The sequence below is a fragment of the Oryctolagus cuniculus genome, chromosome 15, assembly GCF_051225735.1.
Source record: "Oryctolagus cuniculus isolate XC-2025 breed Fujian yellow rabbit chromosome 15, ASM5122573v1, whole genome shotgun sequence".
Classification (NCBI taxonomy): domain Eukaryota; kingdom Metazoa; phylum Chordata; class Mammalia; order Lagomorpha; family Leporidae; genus Oryctolagus; species Oryctolagus cuniculus.
This window is the reverse complement of record NC_142881.1, coordinates 32,172,101-32,196,106: the sequence shown is the minus strand read 5'-3', so window position 1 is coordinate 32,196,106 and position 24,006 is coordinate 32,172,101. Positions and strand designations below refer to the sequence as shown.

Sequence of the window (24,006 nt, the reverse complement as noted above, 5' to 3'; positions counted from 1 at the left end):
ACATCCTCCTGCGTACTTACATCATCTCTATTCACAATCCCTAAAACAGTGTGAATGCTGTCTCGTTTAGAAAATGACAAGGGACAAGTCTGCACATTCGGCACAGGTGCACGTTTTCTCCTGAAGGCTTTAGACCCAGGCTCACTTGACTCGGCCCAAACAGAACCCACAGATGCGGAGTGCTGGCTGTATGTAGACGGAAGAGTAGAGGAATCTATCATGAGAACATGATAGAGTGTACTTAGACTAAGATAGCTGCAGCGTGATCTTAGAGGCCACTGTCACAGGCATCCCCTCCTTGACTGAAACATCACCACACAGCGTGTGGCTGTGTTCAGTCCTCCTTGCCTCCCTGAGAGGTGGGGCTGGGCCTGTCCCCAACCTCCTGGAAGATGGGACTAGAAAGCTTAAGGCATTTGCCCAGGGTTACTTAGCAAAGTAGTGAGGGAGCTGAGGCACAAACCTAGGTCGCTCTGACTGCAAACCTGTACCCTCAGCTTCTGTGGGCCTCTGTCGGGGGGCTTGTGTTCCAGCTCAGGGTCTCCATAGCTACTAGTACCTTTCAAGGGCACCACAGGCTGCCTCGTGGCATAGCAGGTACATAGCAGTGTCCCAGCTCAAGAAGTGCCCGGAAGCTGGATTGTCCCCAGCAGGGGTGTTGGTCTCCACCACTGAGCCCCACACTAGCCTTACTGAACCAGAGTCGTGGGCAGGTGCCCAGGTCTGTGTTTCTGTGAAGTCCACAGGCGACGGCCCAGGCGACCTGGGAGGGTGCTACTCTGGGATTCTGTCTGTCCCTAGTGGGCGCTGAAAGGTCAGGCTGGACTCGTAACCCCTGTGCTCTCGTTCCCTGCATGTTTCAGCTCCCGCTTTTTCTTTCAGCATAGTCGTCACCTCCGTGTGTTCAGCTCCTGACAGCATCTAGTTCTGGTTATAATTCAGCTGTCTCTGGTAGTAGAGTGGCCTGGTGGGCAGAGGTCACTCCCTAACCCTAGCACACGTGTGCGCACACACACACACACACACACACACACATGTGCTTGGGAAAGAGCCAGGGGGTCTGGAGCAAGTCTGCTCACCTCTCAGCCTCAGTTTCCTCATCTGTGGAGGGGAGTGGCGAGACCCAAGGGCTTTAAGGTCCCTTCCAGCTTCAAGATTGTGCAGTGCCCAGGGGCACATGCCTGATGGAGTATAGTGTCCGCCTGTAGCAGGGAGGGGCTCTGGGCCCCACATTCGGCCTCTGGACACTTGGCTGCCAGCTGGTGCTCACCCGGTCCTCCTTGACAGCCCGGGTGGCTGCTGTCTCTGCCTGTGGAGGCACAGTGCCAGAGAACCTGACTCCCCGCCCCTTGGAGTCTTGAGGTAGCGAGGAGGCTGCTTGGAGACAGCAGACCTTTCTAGCCACCTCCGGGGAGTTCCTGTCTCATTCATCAGCTGCCGACCTCCCTCTTGTGCCCCAGGAAAAGTGCTGACCCTATGCTGTGTGGCCGGCACCGGGAAGCAGACATCCATCAAGGCCACTCTTTGTCCCTGTCGAACTTAACCTCATTTAACCCCTGCATTCTTCCGCACACTGAGATAAAGACCAAGATAAGACCAGCAGGACTTTTCAAAATCTGAGCAACTCCCTGCAAAAGCAAAAAGATGGTAGTGAGCATTCTTACCTCGGCTTGGTTGTCAGTGACAGTAGCTACTGACCGAAGCGCCAGGCCGAGTGCTCTCACTTATTCCTGCTGGGGGTCCTTGAGGTGGGGTTAGGTCCTCTTTTTACTGATGGGAACACTGAGGCTGAGGTCCCGCGGCTGCCTTCGTGAAGGTGGTCCCGGCCAGGGAGAACCTGTCCGTGTCGGAAGCCCCGGAGGGAGGAGCCAGATCGCAGAGAGAGACCACAGCATCCCTTTATTCACAATCATCCGTGTGCCACGTTGCCAGAAAACACGTGCAATCAGTTCCCAGCCAGAGCTGCCCACACCAGACCTGTCCACGGTCAGGCCAGAACCCTCGGGCCTGCTCGGGAATGAGTGTGTCGGTGCCTGGTGAAGATAAGGATGTGCTCACTGCAACGAATGGGCTGTGCTTCAAAACAAAACAAAACAAAACAAATGATTCAGGGTGGGTCTTGGCACAGCAGTCAGGTCACTGCTTGGAGCACCAGATCTGGCGTAGGGTGCCTGGTGCCGGTCCCAGCTGCTCCGCTGCCAATCCAGTTTCCTGCTGCTGCACAGGCTGGAGGGCAGTGGTGATGATTCAAGTACTTGGGTCCCTGCCACCCACATGGGAGACCCGGATTGAGTTCCCAGCTCACAGCTTCAGCCTGGCCCAGCCCTGGCTGTTGCAGGCATTTGGAGAGTGAACCAGCGGATGGAAGATCTTTCTCTCTCTTTCTCTCTGGATTTCAAATAAAATGAAGATAAATAAGTAAATAACAATGTAAAGAAAAGAGCGATTCATAGGAGCTTAAGGACTGCTGGCCTGTGGCTACACTCTGGGGGTGCAGATCCTATCTCCAGCAGCCTCAGGACAGGGGTTAGAACCCCAGCATCAGGCCTGGGGTTCTCTCTTACCATCAAGAGCAGGTAGGCCAGGAAGTGGCTGCGGGGGCGGGGGGAGGGGTGCTGGGTTGGTCAGCAGCCAGCCCTGGGATGCCACCCTCCCCGCTGCCCGGTGAATGTGCACGTTGTATGCGGTGCCGTGAAAGCACACCCTGTCTCTGCACTCTTGTGTGCTCCCTTGTCCTCACCCTCCAGGGTTCTGCCAGAGTCTGTTGCTCTTGGCGACACTTGGCCTCCCTTGGCCACACAGGTACCGGGCCCTCGCGGGGCTGGGGTTCTGGGCTGCAGCCCCGCATCCGGAGCCTGTTTCCTGGCTGCACACCTTGGTGACAGGTTCTGTCCCTCCCTACCCACTTCACTTTCAGTGAGATTTGTTCACAAAACGGAGTGCCCTGTTCCTCGCTGGCAGGGGCTTCTTCTTGGCAGCTCCCCTGCTCTCTCACCTGACCTGCCTCTCGCCTCTCTTGTTGGACATCAGCTGTTACCAGGACCTGCAGTATACCAGGCCCTGGCAAGGGGAAGATGAGCTGGAGGTGGTGAACCGGAGGTGGTCCCAGCCTCAGGCCCACAAACGGATCCTTGCTGAGAACTGTGGCTGCCCTGGACTGGGCACCATCCCAGAGGAAAGGCGCCAACCTGCCTTGATCCTCAGCTCTGCCCCGACCACCTGGGACCCAACAGCCCCAGGAGGGCATACAGGTTAATAAGCCCTGCCTGTCGCTTAGCAACTAGCCTCACCCCTTCACCTCCCTGAAGCCTGGAGCTGGGGCCCCAGGGACTGCAGGGGGAGGAAAGGCCACCGAATCCCAGGGTGTGGGAGGTCCCCCGCTGAGCAGAGCTGGGCCAGCACTTTCCCATGGAAGGTTACTCAGGCTCTGAGGGTCATCCCGGGCTAAATCGAACTATAAATACCACGCTTCCTGAAGGGATTACCTGGGCCCCTTGTCCCCTGGCTGCACCCGCCCCGGCTGCTGGGCTCATCCTCTTCTGGGGCCTCTGACCTCTTGTCCCTTCTGCCAAGTGGGGCCCTTGTCCACCTGCATCGCCCTCTGTGGCTGCTGGCTGTGGGAGGAGGGGAGGTTGAGCCTCACCCTGGCCGAAGGGCACTGAGACCCAGGTTGTCAGGCAAGCCGGCCCTTGTTCCTGCCTTCTTCTGCCTGGAGCCTCATCCCTCACATCAGCAGAGCAAGCTCAGACTTGTCCCTCAGTCAGGAAGGACACTGCTGACCCCATCTGCGGAGCAAGGCTGGGGACAGAGCTGGGGAAGCAAGTGTGGAAGCAGCATGGGGATTTGCTGTGGCTGTACCTAGGGCCATCTCCTGGCTGCGGTGGGTGGACCGTCTCAGGAAATTGCTGCTCCCTTTGGCTGCTCCCAGGCCTCCTGTCACATCCCTGTGGCTGAGTTAGGCCAGTCCCTGAAGCCGCAAGAAGGGTCTCCTGGGTTCCCAGGCCAAGAAATGAAAGGACTGCCTGACTTCTCCCCCTGCAGACCCCGCCCCTGCTGTCAGCAGTGCGTTCACCGCTCCCCGCCCACCCTGTGCTGTCAGCTCCTTCTCCCTTCTGCACACACATGCTGAGGCCCTGCAGGGGGTTAGGCAGAGGGAGTCCTGCCTTCCGTGTGGTCTTTCCCAGTGAAGCCCTGTGAGCCTCTCTCTCACACACTACACTCACACTCACACACACACGCTTAGATGCACACCCGCTCCTGGCAGCTTGGGAAGGCCCTTCGGTGCTGTCTCTCCCACTCTCCTGCAGTGCACTCCCTGGGGGTGGTGTCGCCAGACACCATTCATTACTGAGGCCAAACCCCTGCGTCCTCCATCATTATCCTCCCCCAACCCAGATGCGGTGCCCTTTTGCCCTCAACCCTCCCTGTCCCCTCCACGTCAGCTTCCACAGCAGCTTGGGAGGCCATAGGCTGAGCTCCTGGGTGTGAAGGCGTGCTGGAGTGTGCCGTTGCCACTTGGGCCTCTCTGTGTTTATGCAGGGTCTCAATCTGGGTCAGGCACGTACCCCAGCTCGGCCCCAGGACTCAGTGGATCTAAGAATCTGCCTTTGAACCCTCGCCCTGGGAGACCCTAATTCACACTATCCTTGGCGACCCCTACCCGGATGCATGTTCTCTGCTCAATGCAATAAGATCTTTTGCCACCCTCCCCACCCCCACCCCCGTTGCTGTCACAGAAACTCACACTTTCGGTGGGTGCTTTGCCCCCTAGCCTCTCCCTGTAGGTCGTGTACCTTGACTGCAGAAAGATCTCCTAACTTTTTTAGTTCTCTCTCATGCCAGCTTCCTTAAGGACAAGGACCAGAGGCTTATCTAGGACAGGACAGGCTTATCTAGATGTCAGTCAGAGCCCAAAGGCTCAAGGCTGCCAACAGCTGACATTCTAGCGGCCTCGGGGGCTTTGGGCTTCCCAGCCCCACTACCCTCAGGCCCTTCTCTCGGTTCTCCAAACCCTTCGGGCTCTGCATGGCTGCTCCCAGAACTGGCCCCCTTCCTCATTAATACCTTCTGTTGTGTTATTCTTAGTACTAAAGTATTAAGTTCCCTTTGTAGAAAACTTGTCCAACAGAAGCCCTCCAGAAATCATTGGTAGCTGCCCATCAGAGGTACTCAACTGGTGCCATTTTGCTATAAATCCTTCCAGTGTTTCAATTATATTTAATCATACATACTTTTTAAAAAAATTATTTTGAAAGGCAGAATGACAAATATAGAGATCTTACATCCACTAGTTCACTCCTCAAATGTCTACAATAGCTGAGGCTGGGGGCAGACTGAAGCAAGGAGCCCAGAACTTCATTCAGTGTCCCACGTGAGTGTCAGGGACCCAGTTACTTGGGCTGTTATCTACCTCCGAGGCACATTAACAGGAAGCTGGATCAGGGGCCTATGTTGTGGCACAACAGGTTAAGCCATCGCTTACAGCGCTGTCATCCTGTTTTATAGTGCCAATCCTGGCTGGTCTGCTTCCCTTCCAGCTTCCTGTTAATGTGCCTGGCAAAGCTGCTGCTACTGGCCTAAGTCCCTGCTACCCATATGGGAGACTGGGATGGGGGGACAGAGTTCTAGGCTTCTGACTTCAGCCTGGCCCATCCCAGGCCATTGCAGCCATTTGGGAAGTAAACCAGCAGATGGAAGATCTCCCTCTCTGTCTCCCTATTATTCTTCCTTTTTTTTTTTTTTTTTTTTGGAAGGGGGGCTGGTGAAGGGAAGCTGGATTGGAAGCAGAGTAGCCAGGACTTGAACCAGGCACTCCAGTATGGGATGCGAGCATTCCAAGGGTGCTCTAACCCACTATGCCTCAACACCTGCTCCTATTCATACTTTTCTAGAAGGGAAGCTGGAGCCAAGAGCACTTGCTGTTCTGGAACCTTTTCGCAGTGTGTTTCAGGCATCTCCGTGTTACTCGGCACCCTTCCTCATAGTCACAGAATGGCTGCTAACAAGTGCCTTTGACAGATCTTACAGCCTCGTTCCGATGCATTCATTATGTTTTCTCTCCCACACCTGTTAAAAATCATGCTGAGTCAAACACAGTTGTGATTATTTTCTTAGAGTAGATTCTTAGAAACCAAAATAGCTAAGCCAAAGGGGGATACCTTTTTCAGTGTTCCACACCTTTCCAAAAGCCCTCCCAAAAGCTCTGCGTTTGTGCGGCCTGTGAGTTTTCAGAGCCTCCCTGCTGCCCAATTTGTTTTGACTCAGCTAACCATAAATTATTTTTAAGTGAATGAAATTTATTGTTTTTTAATTTTTTATTTTTGACAAAATTTATTTTTTAAAGATTATTTTATTTGAAAGAGTTACAGAAAGAGGGAGGGAGAGAGAGTAAGGTATCTTCCAACCACTGGCTTACTCCCCAAATGGCCACAACAGCCAGGCCTGGGCAGCGCTGAAGCCAGGAGGCTGGACCTTCATCTGAGTCTCTCTCTCTCTGAGAAGTGGCAGGAGCTCAAGCACTTGGGCATCCTCTGCCGCTTTCCCAGGTGCATTAGCAGGGAGCTGGATCGGAAGTGGAGCAGCCGGGACTAGAACCAAACCAGCACCCCTTGGGATGCTGGTGTCGCATGTGGTGGTTTAACCCACTATGGCACTCTGCCAGCCCCAAGTGAATGAAATTTAAATGTTCATCATCAATTTGCTTATAGGCTTTGATTTTCTGTGTATGTGGCCAAGATTGTCAGCCACAGTGCATAGGGATCAGATGTTTGCCTGGTGTCTTCTATGGGCTTTCCGCTGGGGCTGGAGAACTGGGTCTGATACATCCATGCTGCCTTGGCCCCTGCATGAAGGGGCCAACACCAGCCCAGAGGTGCCGTGTTGCCCTCTGCTGGCCACAGGTACATTGAGAACTGAGAATGAAGTGGTTGGGCTCCTGCTGTTTTCTTACATTCACCCTGCCCGTCCCCTGCCCCCTGCTTGCCATGCCCATTCTATTGTAGCACAAAAGGCTCCATATCGAAGGTGAGGATTTCTTAAATCATTGTGTCCTGGCTCCCTGCAGCTGCTGTCAGTACTTGAGGTGGCTCACTTGCAGCGTGCCCGGCTGTGGGTGGGAAGTTTATGAATGGCAGGAAAGCCAGCTGCTGTCCATGTGGCAAGGGAGGTGACCTTGCAGGCTGCCCCGAGAGATCTGTGAGCAGAGGGAGTGTCCCTCAGGGGCATGCCCAGTGAGGGGATGGCTTTGAAAGGGGCCTCCATTTTAAGATCAGTTCTTTTGCTTTCAGGAGAGAGTGAGATGTGCGTCCACACGGTCACAGCTCAGCTGTCCTTGGAGTCACAGTCCAGCAACCTCAGTTGTCAACAACAGAGCCAGAAAGTGAATATTTAAAAATGTCCCAAGGCCTTGTTCTCTTTCCTGTGGGAAGTCTCTCAGACGGCGCCACCTTGTGTCCTGTCTCAGCCCTCAGGTTAGCAGAGGTCACTCTACCTATGTTAGGGGCAGCAGACAGGAGACCAGCGAGAAGGAACATGAAAGGAAGAGAGGCAGGAGGCAGGAAAACAGCAGAAATCAGCTCCATTTTTAAAAAGCTGTGTGTGGAAGGGCCCCTGGGGTGTCACTGTGTAGAGACGGTGATCCGATGCATCGGAGCCCTTGCCTGGACGTCAGGCCGACTGAGGAGCCAAAGAGAGGAGGAGCTCAGGGGTCAGTGTGGACCTGCGTCCCCGGGCGAGGCGGAACCCCTTCCCCGCCTCCCCAGGCCGGCGCGGATGAAGCTGGGATGTGTTTCTTCAGTGCCTCCTTTTTGCCTTTCACACTCTGGTCCATCTGCTGTTGATGTGTGTGGCTGGTGTGAGTGAGGGACTTCCTGTATGAGAACCCGCAGCCCAACACCTCGATCGAGTGGCTCCCATCCCAGCCCTGCCGCCCCGTCAGCGATGCACGTTCCCATGGATGCGCCGTCCGTTCCCTTGGCTCGTTGGGCCCTGCTCCAGCACTGTGCTAACTGCATAGCTTTGTAAGTAGTGTTGATAATGGCAGGACAAGTCCTCCTACTTCATTCTTCTCTAGGAATATCTTTGCTCTTCCGTATAAATTTTAGAATCATCTTGCCAGGATCCTTGGAGGGGCAGAAACAACTCCCAGCTAAGAATTTTATTGGAAGCACGTTACATTGGTCTGTTGAGGGGAGAATGGACATTTTGGGGATTGAGTGCTGCCTCATTCCCTTCTCACTGCGCCCTTCTGGAAACCCACTCCACATGTTGGACCATCTGAATGTCAGTTACTGTATTTTTTTCATTTCTGAAAGTTCTATGGGGTTCTTCTAAAATCTGCTTGGTCATTCTTTATAATCTCTTCTTCCTTACGGTTTTAAGTCTCTTATTTCTCAGACTTGTTACTTCATAATCTGTCTCCAATAAACCCCATGTCTGAAGTCTTGTTAAGTCTGATTCTTCTGCTGCTGTTTCTGCTGGCTCTCGCTCATATTGACTTGTTTCCTTGCATGTTATGAATTTTTTTAAACTATGACCTTATTGTTTATTTTCCTTGAAGCTGTATTTTGGGAGTTTTTAAAGGCCTGGTTTGAAGTTGTTTTCCTCCAAAGAGGATTTGCATTTCTTCCTGCCAGCCCAGGAACACTTGAAATTAAATGTTTGGCTGCAGTTTTCTGCCCACACAGGTAGCTGTGAACTCCAAGGGCAAAGCACAGGATGGAGTCAGGCCTGAGGGTGACCCCTCCCTGTCCTTCCTCATTACGTGACCATGGGGGAGTCATGTGACCTCTCCATATCTGTCCTGTCATCTGTGGAATAGCCATCCCCATGATGAAATGAGGTGACTTAACAACAGCGAGCCTGTGTGGGCTCACCGTCGCACAGAGTAAGCTGCCAGGGAGTGCCGTTCTGTTCTCGTTCTCTCGGGCTGAGGAGCCCCCTCCCACCTGGCCAGTGGGAGCAGCCTGGTGGCAGGCCCTCCCTCTCGTGGGTGTGAGTTGTTGTGGAAGCAGAGTGGCCTCGCTCCCTGAATCACTGGAGATGCTTCTGGCCTCTGTTCATGACCACGGTCTGGAGTTGTCTTGCATGTCACTTGGAGCTGGATGACAAGGAAGATGACAGTACACAGAAATGTTTTTCTTCTTCAGATGTCGCAGAGTTGTTTGGTTGGTCATGATGTCTAAAAATATACATACGGTATAACACTAGTAGACGTTACAATTGCTTATCATATTTAATCATATAGGAAGTTGACAGTAATACAAAGGTTACTTGAAAAAATTCATAAAAAATGGAATTAAATGATAAGTAGTTTGGGCAGTTTTGAGCTCTGCATTACTTCTTCATAATACATGTTTTTCATTAACTTTTTTTAAAGGATTTATTTATTTATTTATTTGAAAGTCAGAGTTACATAGACAGAGAACGAGAGGCAGAGAGAGAGAGAGGTCTTCCATCCGCTGGTTCACTCCCCAATGGGCTGCAATGGCCGGAGCTGTGCCATTCTGAAACCAGAAGCCAGGAGATTCCTCAAGGTCTCCCATGCGCATGCAGGGGCCCAAGCTGCTGCTGCTTTCCCAGGCCATAGCAGAGAGCTGGATCAGAAGAGGAACAGCCAGGTCTTGAACCGGTGCCCATATGGGATGCTGGTGCTTCAGGCCAGGGCTTTAACCTGCTGCACTGCAGTGCCAGCCCCTTTCATTAACTTAAAAAAAAAAATAGATTTATTTATTTGAAAGGCAGAGTTACAGAGAGAGAGGGAGAGACATACAGAGAGGGTCTTCCATCTGCTGGTTCACTCCCCAAATGGCCTCAATGGCTGGAGCTGGGCCAATCCGAAGCCAGGAGCCAGGACCTTCCTCCAGGTCTCCCACGTGGATGCAGGGGCCCAAGAACTTGGGCCATTCTCCACTGCTTTTCCCAGGCCATAGCAGAGAGCTGGATCAGAAGTGGAGCAACTAGGACTTGAACTGTCACCCATATGGGATGCTGGTGTCACAGGCGGCTGCGGCTTTACCCACTGCATCACAGCACCAGCCTGTCATTAACTAGTATGGATGAATTTCAAAATTGTGTACAGCAAGATAAACATCTTGTAATTCCATTTTCCATGCACTTTTGGAAATACCCTCGAGTAAGTGTGACTTAAGCAGAAAGTTGCATGTCAGCGTGAAGATATCTTCCATCCTCTCTGGAGCCAGGAATGTCAAGAAATACATTTAATGATGGGAACCCGACCCTCCTGAGGAAAACAGGGACAGAGAAGCTGATGGGACATGGATCATGGGGTGATGGGGGTCCCTTCTGAGGGATGGGCTCTGAGTCACACTTTCCCCACGGGCAGTATGGCGACAAACTGCGGTCCGAGTGGAGCTTGTGGTCAGAGTGCTCGCACCTCCGTGAAGCCGGTGCCGCATGGATTTGGACAAATGATGGGCTCTGCGCCCCGGTTTCCTGGCTGCTGGGTTGTGCTGGGGAGCAGGTGAACAACGAGCCCCAGGTGCCTCCCCTGTGACCTGGCACAAGCCGGCTCCCTACATGGAGGCAGTTAATTTTTATGCATCCACATCCTTCCCAGGATTTTTATACTGCACCCATGCTGCTTTGCAATCAAAAGTAAAATTAAAACTTCAGCAACAAAGGCAGTCCAGGCGGTCCCCGCTTCTGATGATTTGATCTGTGGTTTTTCAACTTCTCTGGCAGGTACTCCTTCAGGGGAAGCTGAGCTTCGCATCAGAATGTGTCCCGTTCCCAGGGCTGGCCGCGGGTGCTGCAGTCCTCTCTCATCACACCAGGCGGCAGCACCCGCAGTCCCAAGTCAGCCGAGGAGGGTGACAGCTGCCACTCTGCTACCATGTGCTGTGTTGTTGAGCTAGAATGTTCTGTAGGCGAAGTGTATAAATGTATTTCCAGCTTATAACTGATAGTGTATTCTCAGGACATAACCTCATTGTAAGTCAAGAAGTACTCAGGTATGCTTTGCTGGCAATATAATTTGAAATACTATTAAGATGGGATGCTACGTACTTCCCTGTTACTGGAAAGGGACCCCAGAGACCTAAATATTTAGGGGTCAGCACAGCAGAGTGCCAGGCAGGCCAGGGCCCAGCCCAGGGAGGTAAGGGGCTGGGAGAGGGCAAGCCGCTGCTCTAATCTGGCCTTGGAGATACTCAACTGCCCTCTCTGTCCCACCCAGGCCGCAATGAGCCCCTGAAGAAGGAGCGACTCAAATGGAAGAGCGACTACCCCATGACCGACGGGCAGCTGCGGAGCAAGCGAGATGAGTTCTGGGACACAGCCCCCGCCTTCGAGGGCCGCAAGGAGATCTGGGACGCCCTCAAGGCCGCCGCCTACGCTGCTGAAGCCAACGACCACGAGCTGGCACAGGCCATCCTGGATGGAGCCAGCATCACCCTGCCTCACGGTGCGTGGTCGGGGCCAGTGCCTGCATGTCCCTGGTGCTGGGGGTGATCAGCATGGCTTAGGGGTGGAGGAGAGCTGGTGGCCAGCCACGTGCCAGGAGTTTCTGTCTGAGTTGGAGTTTGGGGCTAGTGGGTGGCTATTCACTGTCCGTTCAGACAATCCTTTCTGAGCATAGACCAGGAGTGAGGGCACAGAGGACAAGTAGACTTGGGCCCTGCTTGCCTAATGAGGGAACAGGCTGGCACTAGCAAGGCTGTGAAGTGGTGTGGTGCCTGCAAGCTGAAGACCTGCTTGGGGCCCTTTGGGCTCCCAGAGCATCTAAGACACTGACCTCCTCTTGGGTTACTATGTGCTGGGCGCTGACCTAGAAACTCCCACTGAGTTATCTCATTTAAGTTCTTAGCAGCCTTACGGAGCCAGGTAAATCAGCTGTGACCATGTGGAGCTCTAGAGTCATGGATATGGGTCTTTTTGTTTTAAGATTCCTTTATTTTATTTGAAAGATGGAGGGCAGAGAGAGAGAAAGGGAGAGATCTTCCACTTTTCCCCCTGCTGGTTCACTCCCCAGATGTCCACAAAGTAGGGCCAAGGCCAGGATGAAACCAGGAGCAGGAACTCCATCTAGGTTTCCCAAGAATTTGGGGCATAATCTGCTGCCTCCCAAGGCACATCAGCAGGAAGCTGGATCAGAAGCTGAGTAGCTGAGACTTGATCCCAGGCGTGCTGTTACAGGATGTGGACCTCCTAGGCCATCACCTTAACCCTCTATGCCTCAGCACCCACGCCACAGTCCTGGATCTAAACTTGAGTGTTTCCATTTCTCAGCGGTGTGACCTTGAGTAAGGAGCTTTGTGAATTTAGAGCCTGAAAATCTTGTTGAGAAGAGGAGGTGGTTTGACAAGATGTGCAGTGTTACCTTGTCCAGTGCAGCACTTAGGACATGCTCCAGGCACAGACAACACTTCCGCATGCACTGCATAGTACAGTAAGGGCCCTGACTTCTAGCTCCAGTGTCCAGGGCATGTGCTCAGGAAAGATGTGTTGAATGAACCAATGAAAAGTTAAGGATTAAGGGGGCTGGCATTGTGATGTAGCAGGTAAGGCTGCTGCCTGTGATGCCAGCATCCCTTATGGGCACTGGTTCAAGTCTCAGCTGTTCCACTTCCAAGCCGACTCCCTGCTAATACACCTGGAAAAAGCAGTGGAAGATGGTCCAAGTGCTTGGGTCCCTGTATTCACATGGGAGACCCAGAGGAAGATCCTGGGTTCTGGCTTTGGCCTGGCTCAGCTCCAGCCATTGCAGCCATCTCGGGGAGTAATCAGAGGATGGAAGATCTCTTTCTCTCTCCCCGCCACCTCCCCCCCATAACTCCGACTTTCAAATCTAAAAAAATCTTAAAAAGAAAAAGTTAGGAACGAGCTAGTACCTGCTGGAGCCAGGATGCCAGCTCAGGTCTCCCTGACACCAGCCCTGTGTTCCTCTGGTCACAAGGCTGTAGGGTGAGCTTGGAGCCTGGGGGCCGCATGGTGGGTGTCCAGGTCTGCTGAGGCTGCCGTAACAGACACCACAGGCTGGGCGCCATCAGCAGCAGAGGTAGGTTTGTCAGCTGGAGAAGCCAGGAAATCCAAGATCAAGGCGCCCACTTCGGGCTTGCAGATGGCAGCCTTCTTGCTCTGTCCTCACACAGTGGGGACAGCGAGCTCTCTGGTGTCTCTTCTTACAAGGCTGCCATCCTATGCACGCATAGCCCTACCCTTGTGACTTCATTTAACCTTAATGAGCTCTGCATGGGTCCCATCTCCAGATTGGGGGTTAGAGGCTCAGCATGTGAGATGGGGAGACAGGGACATTTGACAGCAGGTCCCCGAGCCCACTCTGACCGCCCTGCCTTTCCCGCAGGCACCCTCTGTGAATGCTACGACGAGCTGGGCAACCGCTACCAGCTGCCCATCTACTGCCTGTCGCCGCCCGTGAACCTGCTGCTGGAGCGCATGGAGGAGGAGAGCCCGGAGCCCCCGGAGCCCACCCCCAGCGTGCGTCGCGAGTTCCCACTGAAAGTGCGCCTCTCCACGGGCAAGGACGTGAGGCTCAGCGCCAGCCTGCCTGACACAGTGGGGCAGCTGAAGAGGCAGCTGCACAGCCAGGAGGGCATCGAGCCCTCCTGGCAGCGATGGTTCTTCTCCGGGAAGCTGCTCACAGACCGCACACGGCTCCAGGAAACCAAGATCCAGAAAGATTTTGTCATCCAGGTCATCATCAACCAGCCCCCGCCACCCCAGGACTGACGGGTGCACGGACTCCTGGGAGGAGAGGCTCCGGCCCGGAGCACTAAGCCCCGACCCTGCTGCTGCCTTTGAGTGCTGTGATTTTTCCTGAGGGTGCCTCCCTGCTGTAGGGCTGCTGGGTGAGCGAGAAGGGACCCTGCCTCCCAGGGGCGCTGTGGGCCATCAGTGCCTGGCGCCCAGGGAGCAGGACTGCCGCACACGGGCCTTGCCAACCTTGTCAGAAAGAAGGCCACGCGGGGCCTGCCACCCCGCCTGTCTCCCGCAGCAGGCATGAGCCACCAGGGCAGCCTGGAGGCCTCGGAGCCCAGAGCCGTCATCTGCTGCCGCCAGCCGTGCTCACTCCAGTTTTCTGCTCAGGGTCTGACGCAGCTGCTGTCTCCCTCCTCTGCCCCGGACATGGTGCCAGTCCCCTGGAGGGGAGGGAACCACCGGGGATCCCCAGGGCTCGGGGAGCCTGAGGCGGGCCTCTGCCTCTCCCTGCCCCAGCACAATTGGCAGAGGTGAGGCGGGTGGCTGGGCTTCGCGGCAGGGTCTACACAGGGCTGTCTCCTCGCTGTAACCCAAGCGGTGGGGGAATCTGCAGCCTGCTCGTGGCCCCCACGGCAGGTCCTGTCACAGACATATCTGCATATTTATCAATAAAGCCTTTTGCTCCTTCCCTTGCGCCTGATGTGTGACCTCTGGAAGCCTCCTGCAGCTCTGTTTTGGGTGGGAAAGGGTGGGCACAGCCTCCCAGGTGCTCTGGGCACAGCAGAGTGTACAACAGTGTAAGCCTTGAAATGCTCGCCTTCTGGGCCCTGAGGCCAGCTCCTGTCCTGTTGTCACGGACCCTTGGGAACAGCTACCTAGCCTCAGAAGCCCCAGACTTCTCTTTAAAGTGGAGGTGATACCACCTGCCTGGCAGCCTCCGTCAGTTGCCAGGAGGGCTAAGTGGGAAGGCGATGGCAAAGTGCTCTGCAGGTGGAGGTGGCGTGCCAGGAAGGTGCACCAGGCGCTGCGCTCTGCTGCTGCAGCAGGAGGAGCCTGGCTTCCAGCTGCATTCTGCAGGCCAGGCCATCCTGACGGCGGCCTGCGGGAACCCTGGAGGCACACCCCTGTGCTGCTAAAGCAAAACCCCGACAAACTGGGACTGTAACCATGTGTCAGGCTTCTCTCCACTCACCGACAAGGGACCCGGTGGTGGGGGGAGGGGGGCAAAGGAAGTGCTCCCTGTGCTTCCTTAGGGGTGGGTGTGCGCTTGGGCGGGGACAGGAGTCCCGGGGAAGGTTGCCCAACTCAGGACAGCCAGGTGAGTGTCAGCGAGGGCAGCCGCTGTTGCCGGGCAGGATCAGCCTGGGTCAACCTGGCTCGAGCCTCCAGGTTCCAGGTGTGGTACTGAGCAAGTCCAGGTCTGCTTTTCCTCCGTGTGGGAGTGTCTTTCTCTGTGGGCATGCCAGCCCCTCTCATGGTAGTCTGGCACTGCCTCGGCCTGAAAGGGAAACCCGGGGAGGGAGGATGATCAGGAGCAGCTGGGGCCCCTCATCAGCTGGGCTTGGCACTGAACCCGGGCTTTCTCGGAAGACCCTGCGAGTCGTGCCAGGCCACCTGCAGAAGCTGAGGCGCTGAGGGAGTTCATATGCCTGACAACCGTGACAAAACGCCCTGTTGCTTCACCAGGGGGCGCTGTGGGGCGCAGGGAGGCAAGGGCCACAGGAGCCTGGATTAGAGGAAAGCGGCTGCCCATAATCCCACCAGTACCCTGGTTCTCCAGCCTGGACGAGGCAGAATCTGCCCCCTCCCCAGAGCCAGCAGGGCCTGTCCAGGTTCCCTGTGTTTGGTTTTCCTTGCACTGGCTGGGCAGGGTTTCCAGGCATCCAGCAGGTGGCGGTGCCGTCCAGGTTAGGGGATGCATCTGGCGGGTCCCTTGTGCAGCCCGGCTGCCAGGGCGGAGGTCCAACCAGGCCCAAGCACTCAGGACACAAGCTGGACAGTCTCTTTCCTGCAGCCCTGATCTGCGGGCGCTGTGCCCTCCAGCTCCAATAGGCCAGGGGTTGGGGAGGGGCCACTGTTCCTATTCCCTGGCTCTGGCCTACCCACCCCTGCTCCCTGGGGCTGCCCGAGGTGAAGGTGACAGGTGGGGGAGGCAGGTGGAGAATCGGGCCAGTGAGCTCATGGCAAAAGCTCCCAGCTGGGCGGGGTGAAGGGGCTCGGGCCTATAAAGCCCCCAAGGCCGCGTGGCCGGGAGTGGCAGTCATGGACGGCACCATGGAGGGCTCCGAGGCTGTGCAGAGAGCCACGGCGCTCATCGAGCAGCGGCTGGCGCAGGAGGAGGAGAGCGAGGTGCGGGCAGGGGCTTGGGGGTCTGTTGGGAAGGAAGAGCTTGACTACCACACCTGGGTGGGAGGACAGGTGTCCCCCCGAAGGGCTCACCTGGCCCCATTCCCTCCCCAGGTGGTCCTGGCAGATGGCTGGTGGTGGGAATCTGAGGCTTGAGCCCTTAATACTGAGAGTGTGGGGAAAGGGAACCCGGTTGGGCTCCCCAGACCCTGCCCACAGCACTGGCCTTCCAGAGATGGGCCATGCAGGGCAGACAGCTGGGCGCCGCCTAGAATGTCAGGAATGTGTAGCCCTGAGATCCCCCAGCTGCCGGGTGGGAGACTGGGGCTGGGGCACCTCCAGAGGTTGGTCATCCAGGAAGAACATGGACAGGGAACAGAGTGAGGAAGGAGTGCTGGGAAAGGAAGTGTGGATTTCCCCAGGACTGGCGGTCGCACTTGGGGAGGCCTTTGGGGTCGTATTTTCTGGGGCCGTTGGCTTGTCTTACTCACCATATGATTTAAAGCAACACTTGCCCAACTGCCTGCTCTGCCAAGAGCCGGGTGCTGTGACGAGCCAGAGGACCCGTGAGGGCCAGAGCGTGCTTTGTTTTCACCAACCCAGCATTCGTTTTTGTCAGTGTTTGTCAGCTGCACAGACAACCAAGGAACAAAGCAGATGGAAGACACAGGCAAAGCAGGATGTGGATCGCTCCCACGGTGGGCCCAGGACCACTGTGGGCAGGATGAGTTTTAGGTGGAGAGGGGGGCAGAAGCTAAGGTTTCACGGGTGAACAGGGGGCCGGTGTGAGAAAGCCCGGAAGCAGGGGATCAGGCTGGAGAAGGGAGGCAGGGGCCAGGCCAGAGGACCCTGTAGGAGACACACTGTGGGCCGTGGGGAGCTGCGCCGTGTTGTCAAGGGAGGGATAGCAGTGCCATCCGACCTATTTTAGGAGAGCAGCTCCGATGGCCCTGAGAAGGGCTTGCTGGAGAGGGAAAGGTTATCCTTGGCAGGAATGGGAGGGAGAGATAAATCAGTATTAGAGGTAGGCGCTGTTCTCAAAAACCAAGTGTGGCTGAATGAGGGGGCAAGGAAGAGGGAAGGATCAGGACTCCAAAGGAAGAAGAGGTCAGGTTTGTCAGGGGAGCACCTGGGCTGCACCTGCTGAGGCATCCCTGGATCTCCAAGAAACCCAGCGCCCACTCCCCCAAGGGCGTGTGTGCATGGGCCAGGCATGGCGGTGTTGTTTCTAGAGTGCTGCCACTTCAGCAGTGGACACAGAACAGCCCGCCATTCATTCATCCAGCAAATACAGCCATGGGACCGTTAGGACACAGGGTGCCCCAGAATCAGCCTTCCCATAGTGTCTGCTCCATGCCAGGCACTGCACATGTACCACAGTCTACCAAGTAAGGTGGAAGTGTGTTTTGTGAACTAACATCCAATTCAACAAATACTTATTGAGCCCCTACTGTGTGCTCGCCCACACATCTGCAGTGAGGGTTTATAGATCCTGGTAAGACCTGAGTGGGCATTCCAGCCCCCAGTAGTTTCCACCAGGCCCCAGCCAAGCAGAGTTCTTGGAGGAAAGCCCCTGCTGGTCTGCACCCCTGCCCTGCCATGGGAGGGTAGGGAGGGCCGCCAAGGCCAGCTCAGGGGCTGGAGCGCACATGTGGGGAGAGCACTTGGTTAGGGTGAGTTGAGAACTTGGGCCATCTTCCGCTGCTTTCCTAGGCCATTAGCAGGGAGTTGGCTGGGAAGAGGAGCAGCTGGGACTTGAACCGGCTCCTGTATGGGATGTCAGCACTGATGGCAGGGGCTTTACCCCTACGCCACAGCTCCAGCCCCTCGAGTCATCTCACACCCCGGGAAGAACAATGTTTCAGGAGAGACCAGCACCGGGAGACCCGCAGCCATGTGCAGCCGGCGTGCAGGGGAGAAGACCTGGGAAATCTGCCCTCAGGCCAGTGCTAGAAGAGGCTAGTGCCAGAGCCCAGGGAGCAGCTGAGTGAGCTGTGGGGGACATTCCTGCTGGCCACCATCTTGGCTTGGCCCCCTCTAGCCTAAGCAGATGTCCCTGGACTCACATCCATACAGGAGGACTTCCAAGAAGGTGAAAGAAGCCAGCCTTTCACCCACAGGGACCCAGAGCAGCAGGTGGAGAGGGACCTGGCAGGCAGCGAGCAGGCTGAGAACAGGCTGAATCCCCTCACTCTGGAAAGCAGCTCTTGCTCCCGCCCCTTGGCTTCCCAGGAGCCACAGTCTGCAAGCTCTAAATGTCACAGATCAGTGAAATTGGGGCGGGGGTGGGGGTGGGGGTGGGGGTGGGGGTGGGGAGGCTGTGCCTGACAAAGCTGCCAAACTTTCATATTGCCAACTACAGCCATTTTTAAAGCTATCCTCTCCAGTTACAATTATTTCATCAAAGCGACATTTAAAAAAATTTATTTGAAAGGCAGAGTTACTGAGAGAGGGGGAAAGACAGAGAGAGCACGCAAGGTCTTCCATCTGCAGGTTCATTCCCCAAATGACCACAACGCTGGAGCTGGGCCAATCTGGAGCTAGGAGCTTCTTCCGGGTCTCCTACATGGGTGCAGGGGCCCAAGCACTTGGGCCATCTTCCACAGCTTTCCCAGGCACATTATCAGGGAGCTAGATCTGAAGTGGAATAACTGGGACTCGAACTGGTGACCATATGGGATGCCCGTGTTACAAGCAGTGGCTTAATCCTCTAGGCCACAATGTTGGCTCCCAAAGAGAATTTTTAATACTAAAAAAAAAAAAATCATCTTGGTGCGTGGCAAAAGGAATATACTTACTGGCAGGAAGCACTCACTCCAGGTCCTGGTAGGCTGGGGACCCAGGGTTGGGTTTGAGGCAGAGATGGGGGGCTGTGACAGCTGCCTCTTTTTGGGGCTGGGGCCTTGGGGTGGTCGGGGCAAGGGCCACCTGCCTCCCCTGGTGCTAGATTCTGGTGCTCTGTTTGGTCACAGAAACGGCGAGGAGCCACCACGCGGAAGCTGCCCATGGACTTGCTGGTGCTGGAGGATGAGAAGCACCAGGGCGCGCAGAGTGGGGCTGTACAAAAGGTTAAGGTGAGTGCGGGACAGCCCAGGGATGCACAGCTCAGCAGCTCAGGGATGTGTAGCACCGGGGAACTGCAGCCCCAGGCCCCACGCGCAGGACGGCCCCAACCTGAGGCTTCTGTTTCCTCTCTCGAAGGTCTCCCTCCCCAGCCCACCCCTACCTCCAGCGTAGCCAAACAGTCCCCCCCCGCCCCCCAGTCTCTGGGCCCCACGCGGGGGTTGATGGGCCATCCCCACGCAGGGCCAAGAGCGCGTGCGCAAGACCTCCCTGGACCTGCGGCGGGAGATCATCGACGTGGGCGGCATCCAGAACCTCATCGAGCTGCGAAAGAAGCGCAAGCAGAAGAAGCGGGAAGCCCTAGCCGCCTCGCAGGAGCCGCCCCCGGAGCCCGAGGAGATCGTAAGGGCCCCGGGGAGCAGCCGAGTGTGCATGCGCCCGCGCGTGTGCGGCGGGGTGCGGCCGGGGAGGCCACGGGTCACCCGCGCGGCCCTCGGTGATGGGCTTCGTGCCGGCAGACCGGCCCTGTGGACGCGGAGACGTTCCTGAAGGCGGCTGTGGAGGGGAAGATGAAGGTCATCGAGAAGTTCCTGGCCGACGGGGGTTCGGCGGACACCTGCGATGAGGTGATGCCTCCCTCGAGGGGCTGCCGTCGGTGCCCCACCCTGCTCCAGCCTGTTCCAGCACAGGCCGGGTGTCCTTTGGGTGAGGCGGCAGAGTGTGCAGAGTGGGATTTACCTAACTCCTTCTCAAACCTGCTCCAGAGCAGCAAATGGCCCTCGCCTGTTTAGAGAAGAGGGGCGTGGAGTCAAATAAAGAGCCCAGGACCAGGAGACTGGACTCAACACCCATCTCTCCCACCCACTAGCTGTGCAACCGTGTGGGCTGGGCACGGCTCTGTGCCTCGACTTCCCCCGCTGTGACATGGCCTTCTTTCCTTGCAATATGTTAAAAATGGAGTATTAGCACCTTGATTAGTATCACTGAATGAATGGAAAAACTGTAAATTAGCTTGTGGCAAAATGTAACGGGAAATATGCCATTCTAACCGTTTTAAAATGTCCAATTCGGTAGTATTAGTTACATTCACGATGTTGTGCAATATTTGCCATTGTTTTTTAAATGTCTAGATTTTTCTCCCTGAAACTGCCTCTTTCACACGGCATGGGGTGCTGTCTTAAGCACACGTGGTTCCTCACCTTCGGTTTGCATTGCTACAGGCTTTGAGCTCGTGTCCTTTCTGTTCCTTACACCCCAGGGTCTTGGTCCTCTTGGCCGGTCCAAGCACTGCCTCCAAGTACCATGCTAGGTGGGAGTACAAAGAAGAAAGAGAGGAAGCGGGGCCGGGGGGGGAGGGTCTTGGGGAGCTGTCCCCAGAGCAGTAGAGTTATGTGCTGTGGCCTGCGTGTTTCGAGTCCAAAGCAGGAAGCAGCTGCCCTAAGAAGGGCGGAAGTTCATTTCTCGCTCGCGGCTATCATCGGTCATCAGGGAGCAGCGTGACCTCATCCTGGCCCTGTGCTAGGCACTCGGCAGGACTTGACTTGCCCGTGAACTCTCTCGCGCACTCAAGGTCACCTGAGGCCCTAGGGCAGCGCTGGCCTAGAGGTTTCCAGTGAATGATGCCCATGAGCTGCAAATTGAAGGAGAGCACATTTTCCTCAAGCATATGGGGTGGGCGGAACGGGCACGTCCAGCGAAGCGAAGAGCCTGTGCCACGGCATGGTTTGATGTGGAGGTCAGAGTCCTTGGGCCACACGGCTCCAAGACTGGCCTGGATAGCACATAAAGGAGCTGACAGAACACAGAGGACGCAGGGACCCAGCGCGGGGTCAGAATCAAGCCATGGCAAGGCCATGGGAGATGGGCTCGGTCCTGGGGTCAGAGGCCAGGCCCTGAAAGTCTCTCTGGGGACAGTTCCGCCGGACAGCACTGCACAGAGCATCCCTGGAGGGCCACCTGGAGATCCTAGAGAAGCTTCTGGAAAGTGGGGCCACTGTGGACTTCCAGGATCGGGTAAGTGAGAGGGCAGGTACTGAATGGAAGGCGGGAGGTGGACCCAGCACCAACAAACCCATTTCCCTGCAGGCCTGGGACACAGACGGGCTGCACAGGGCCAGGTCCCACCTCTAGTGGGTCGTGGGGCAAGCCCCAACTCCCCCTTGTGCCTGCTGTGCCTCTGGCTTGGACAGGCGGGGCCCTGCAGGTTCCTCTGCCTCACAGGAGTGCCTCTGCTGATCCCCAGCACCTCCCCTCGGGCTGTCCCCCATCCTCATGGTGAGGCCCCATTCTTCCCTTCTAGCTGGACTGCACAGCCATGCACTGGGCCTGCCGCGGGGGCCACCTGGAGGTGGTGAAGCTCCTGCAGAGCCGAGGAGCAGACAGCAACGTGAGGGACAAGGTGAGACAGCGCCGCCAGGTGCAGCAGACACCGGGCGGCTATGGGGAGGAGGTGTGGGCAGAGAGCAGGAGAGCCCAGCGAGCAGGGAGGAGGTGAGCAGGGCTGCAGGACAGGGAAGCCAAAGCCATGAACTGCTGGGCCTCTCAGCCAGGGACGGTCCTTGTCATCGCTGCAGCCATGAGGGACCACCATCTGGGCATGGGGGCAGGAAGAGCCGTGGCCAGGACGGCAGCCCCACTTTCCTGGGGGCTTTGAGACCCTGGAAAGATGCGGGATTGGTTCATCCATGCAGTCCTGCACCATCTGCTGTCTGTATGTGTCCAGCCATCCTCCCACTCAGCCGTCTGTTTATTCTCCATTCATTTGTTTTTCCACCATCCTTCTCGTGTAGCTTTAAACAAGTGACTTAGTCTCTGAGCCTCTAAGCCTCATCTGCAAAATGTCTTGCAGAGTTCCAGTGTAGATTAGGTGGGAAAACCCATATAACAAATTATTTATTCAACATAAGGCTGAAGTTTTTTTTTAAAGATTCATTTGTTTATTTGAAAAGCAGAGTGAGAGTGAGAGAGGGAGGGAGGGAGGGAAGGAGAGGTCTTCCATCTGGTGGTTCACTCTCCAAATGACCACAATGGCTAGGGCTGTGCCAAGCTGAAGCCAGGAGCCAGGAGCTTCATCCGGTCTCCCACGTGGATGGCAGGGGCCCAAGCACTTGGGCCATCTGCTGCTGCTTTTCCAGGCTGTTAGTAGGGAGCTGGATTGGAAGTGGAGCAGCCAGGACACAAACACATCCCATATGGGATGCCAGCACTTCAGGCAGCAGCTTTACCTGCTATGCCATAATGCCAGTCCCCAAGCTAATGTTTTATAAGCTTTTGTCATGCCCATCAGATATCATCTCTCAATAAATGGTGTTTATCATAATTATTAAAAGAAAGATGGAGGAGTGAAGACTTGCTCACAGGTGGGTGAGAAGGGAATCACAGACAGCTTCCTGGAGGAGGTGGCATTTAAGGTTTTAGAGTTCAACGACTGGGCTGGATGATGGGAAACAGCACCAGTCCCTGCTCCTGCTTGGCTCAGGCTTTGGCATAAGAACTTGGGAGCTGGGTTTAGAGCAGCCCCTATCCTGGGGCTCCGTAGTTTGGACAACATCGGCCAGCAGTTCCTGCTTACCCCTCGTCCAGTTGCTGAGCACACCCCTGCACGTGGCGGTCCGCACAGGGCAGGTGGAAATTGTGGAGCACTTTCTATCCCTGGGTCCAGACATCAACGCTAGAGACAGAGTGAGTGCCGACACCCCCTGCTTGGCCCCCTCGTGGGTGTGGTCCTTCTCTTCCCTCTGGGGCCCGCAGGGTGGGGTCTCCCGTCCCTTTCCCGTTGCCCCGTGCCCCATCCTGCTGCCCCCAGGGGCCGTGCTGAGTGTCAACACGGCTCTAGGAAGGGGACAGTGCCCTGCACGATGCAGTGAGGCTCAACCGCTACAAGATCATCAAGCTGCTGCTCCTGCACGGGGCTGACATGATGGCCAAGAACCTGGTGAGTTCACTGCTTCGCCGATTCTGTGATCGGTGTGGGCCTTTGCACACTGGCGGGTCTGCTGGGCCCGTGTCATTGGCTCTGGCTCATCATCACAGTACTGAACTCCTCCTCTCCAACAGCAGCCTCCCAGCTCTCCCCGGGTGTGTCTGTGTCTGGAGTACACATGCAGAGAAACAGCAAGAGGGGCAGTAAGAGGTCCTCCTAAAGGCCCCACAGAGAGGCCAAAGGGAGTCCCGCCGGGCAGGCCTACCGAGGCCAAGGCTGCGAGGGACACAGCTGGCAGGAACCCAAGAGCTTGAGTGCCCCACCATTCCTAGCTCACCATGTTGGTTCCTGGTAGCCCTATAGGTCCAGCTCTTCTTGGGGACCCAGAGCTGTCACAAAAGACAGGGGTGTGTGTGTGGGGGGGGAAGGGGGCTCACTCTGGCTTAAGAAAGGCTGACAGGAGCCCTGAGAATCAGGGAGCTGTGGAGTGGGAGTAGAGGAGGGTTTTCAACCTCAGTGGGTGGACACTTGCAGCTGGATAACTTTGTTGTGTGTCCAGCAGCATCCCTGGCCTCTCCCCGCTGGGTGCCAGCAGCACCCACCCTCTGTGTGACCACCCAAAAGTCCTGACACATTACCAGCTGCCTCCAGTGAGAGCCAGGGATGTAGCAGAGGGCCCCTCCTGGAATAGCCTTCGCAACAGAGAACAGATTTTCTGTTGGTCCCCCCCCTCCCAGGCAGGAAAGACCCCCGCGGACCTGGTGCAGCTGTGGCAGACTGACACCAGGCACGCCCTGCAGCACCCCGAACCGGGACCCGAGCAGAACGGGCTGGAGGGGCCTGACCAGAGTGGTCGAGAGACTCCCCAGCCTGCCCCGGCCCAGCCCGAGGGTTCTGAGGCAGCCCCCAGCGCTGTCTGAGGACCCAGTGCAAGCTTAGTGCACCCACAAACTACCATAATAAAGGCATTGTTTTTGCTACTTGTGCGTTTCCGTTCG

At 56.1% G+C, this 24,006-nt stretch overlaps 2 protein-coding genes across 4 annotated transcripts in view; both read left to right on the top strand.

The window, feature by feature from the left end:
• The window catches only part of UBTD1 (ubiquitin domain containing 1), a 56,803-nt gene extending 42,438 nt beyond the window's left edge, over window positions 1-14,365 (top strand). For all 3 annotated transcript variants that reach the window (XM_002718666.6, XM_089314622.1, XM_070057450.2), the window contains 2 exons: window positions 11,195-11,422; window positions 13,322-14,365. In XM_002718666.6, coding sequence (XP_002718712.1) covers window positions 11,195-11,422; window positions 13,322-13,707 — 614 coding nt within the window. In that variant the 3' untranslated portion in view covers window positions 13,708-14,365. The remainder of the gene's footprint in view (window positions 1-11,194; window positions 11,423-13,321) is intronic.
• A 1,303-nt stretch (window positions 14,366-15,668) lies between these two features.
• ANKRD2 (ankyrin repeat domain 2) lies at window positions 15,669-23,988 on the top strand. The gene is made up of 9 exons (XM_008270301.5): window positions 15,669-16,026; window positions 18,996-19,097; window positions 19,330-19,488; window positions 19,605-19,712; window positions 21,001-21,099; window positions 21,386-21,484; window positions 22,669-22,767; window positions 22,922-23,020; window positions 23,746-23,988. The coding sequence occupies exons 1-9, from the start codon at window positions 15,940-15,942 to the stop codon at window positions 23,926-23,928; spliced, it is 1,035 nt and encodes a 344-aa protein (XP_008268523.4). The 5' UTR covers window positions 15,669-15,939; the 3' UTR covers window positions 23,929-23,988.
• The last annotated feature ends 18 nt before the right edge of the window (window positions 23,989-24,006 follow it).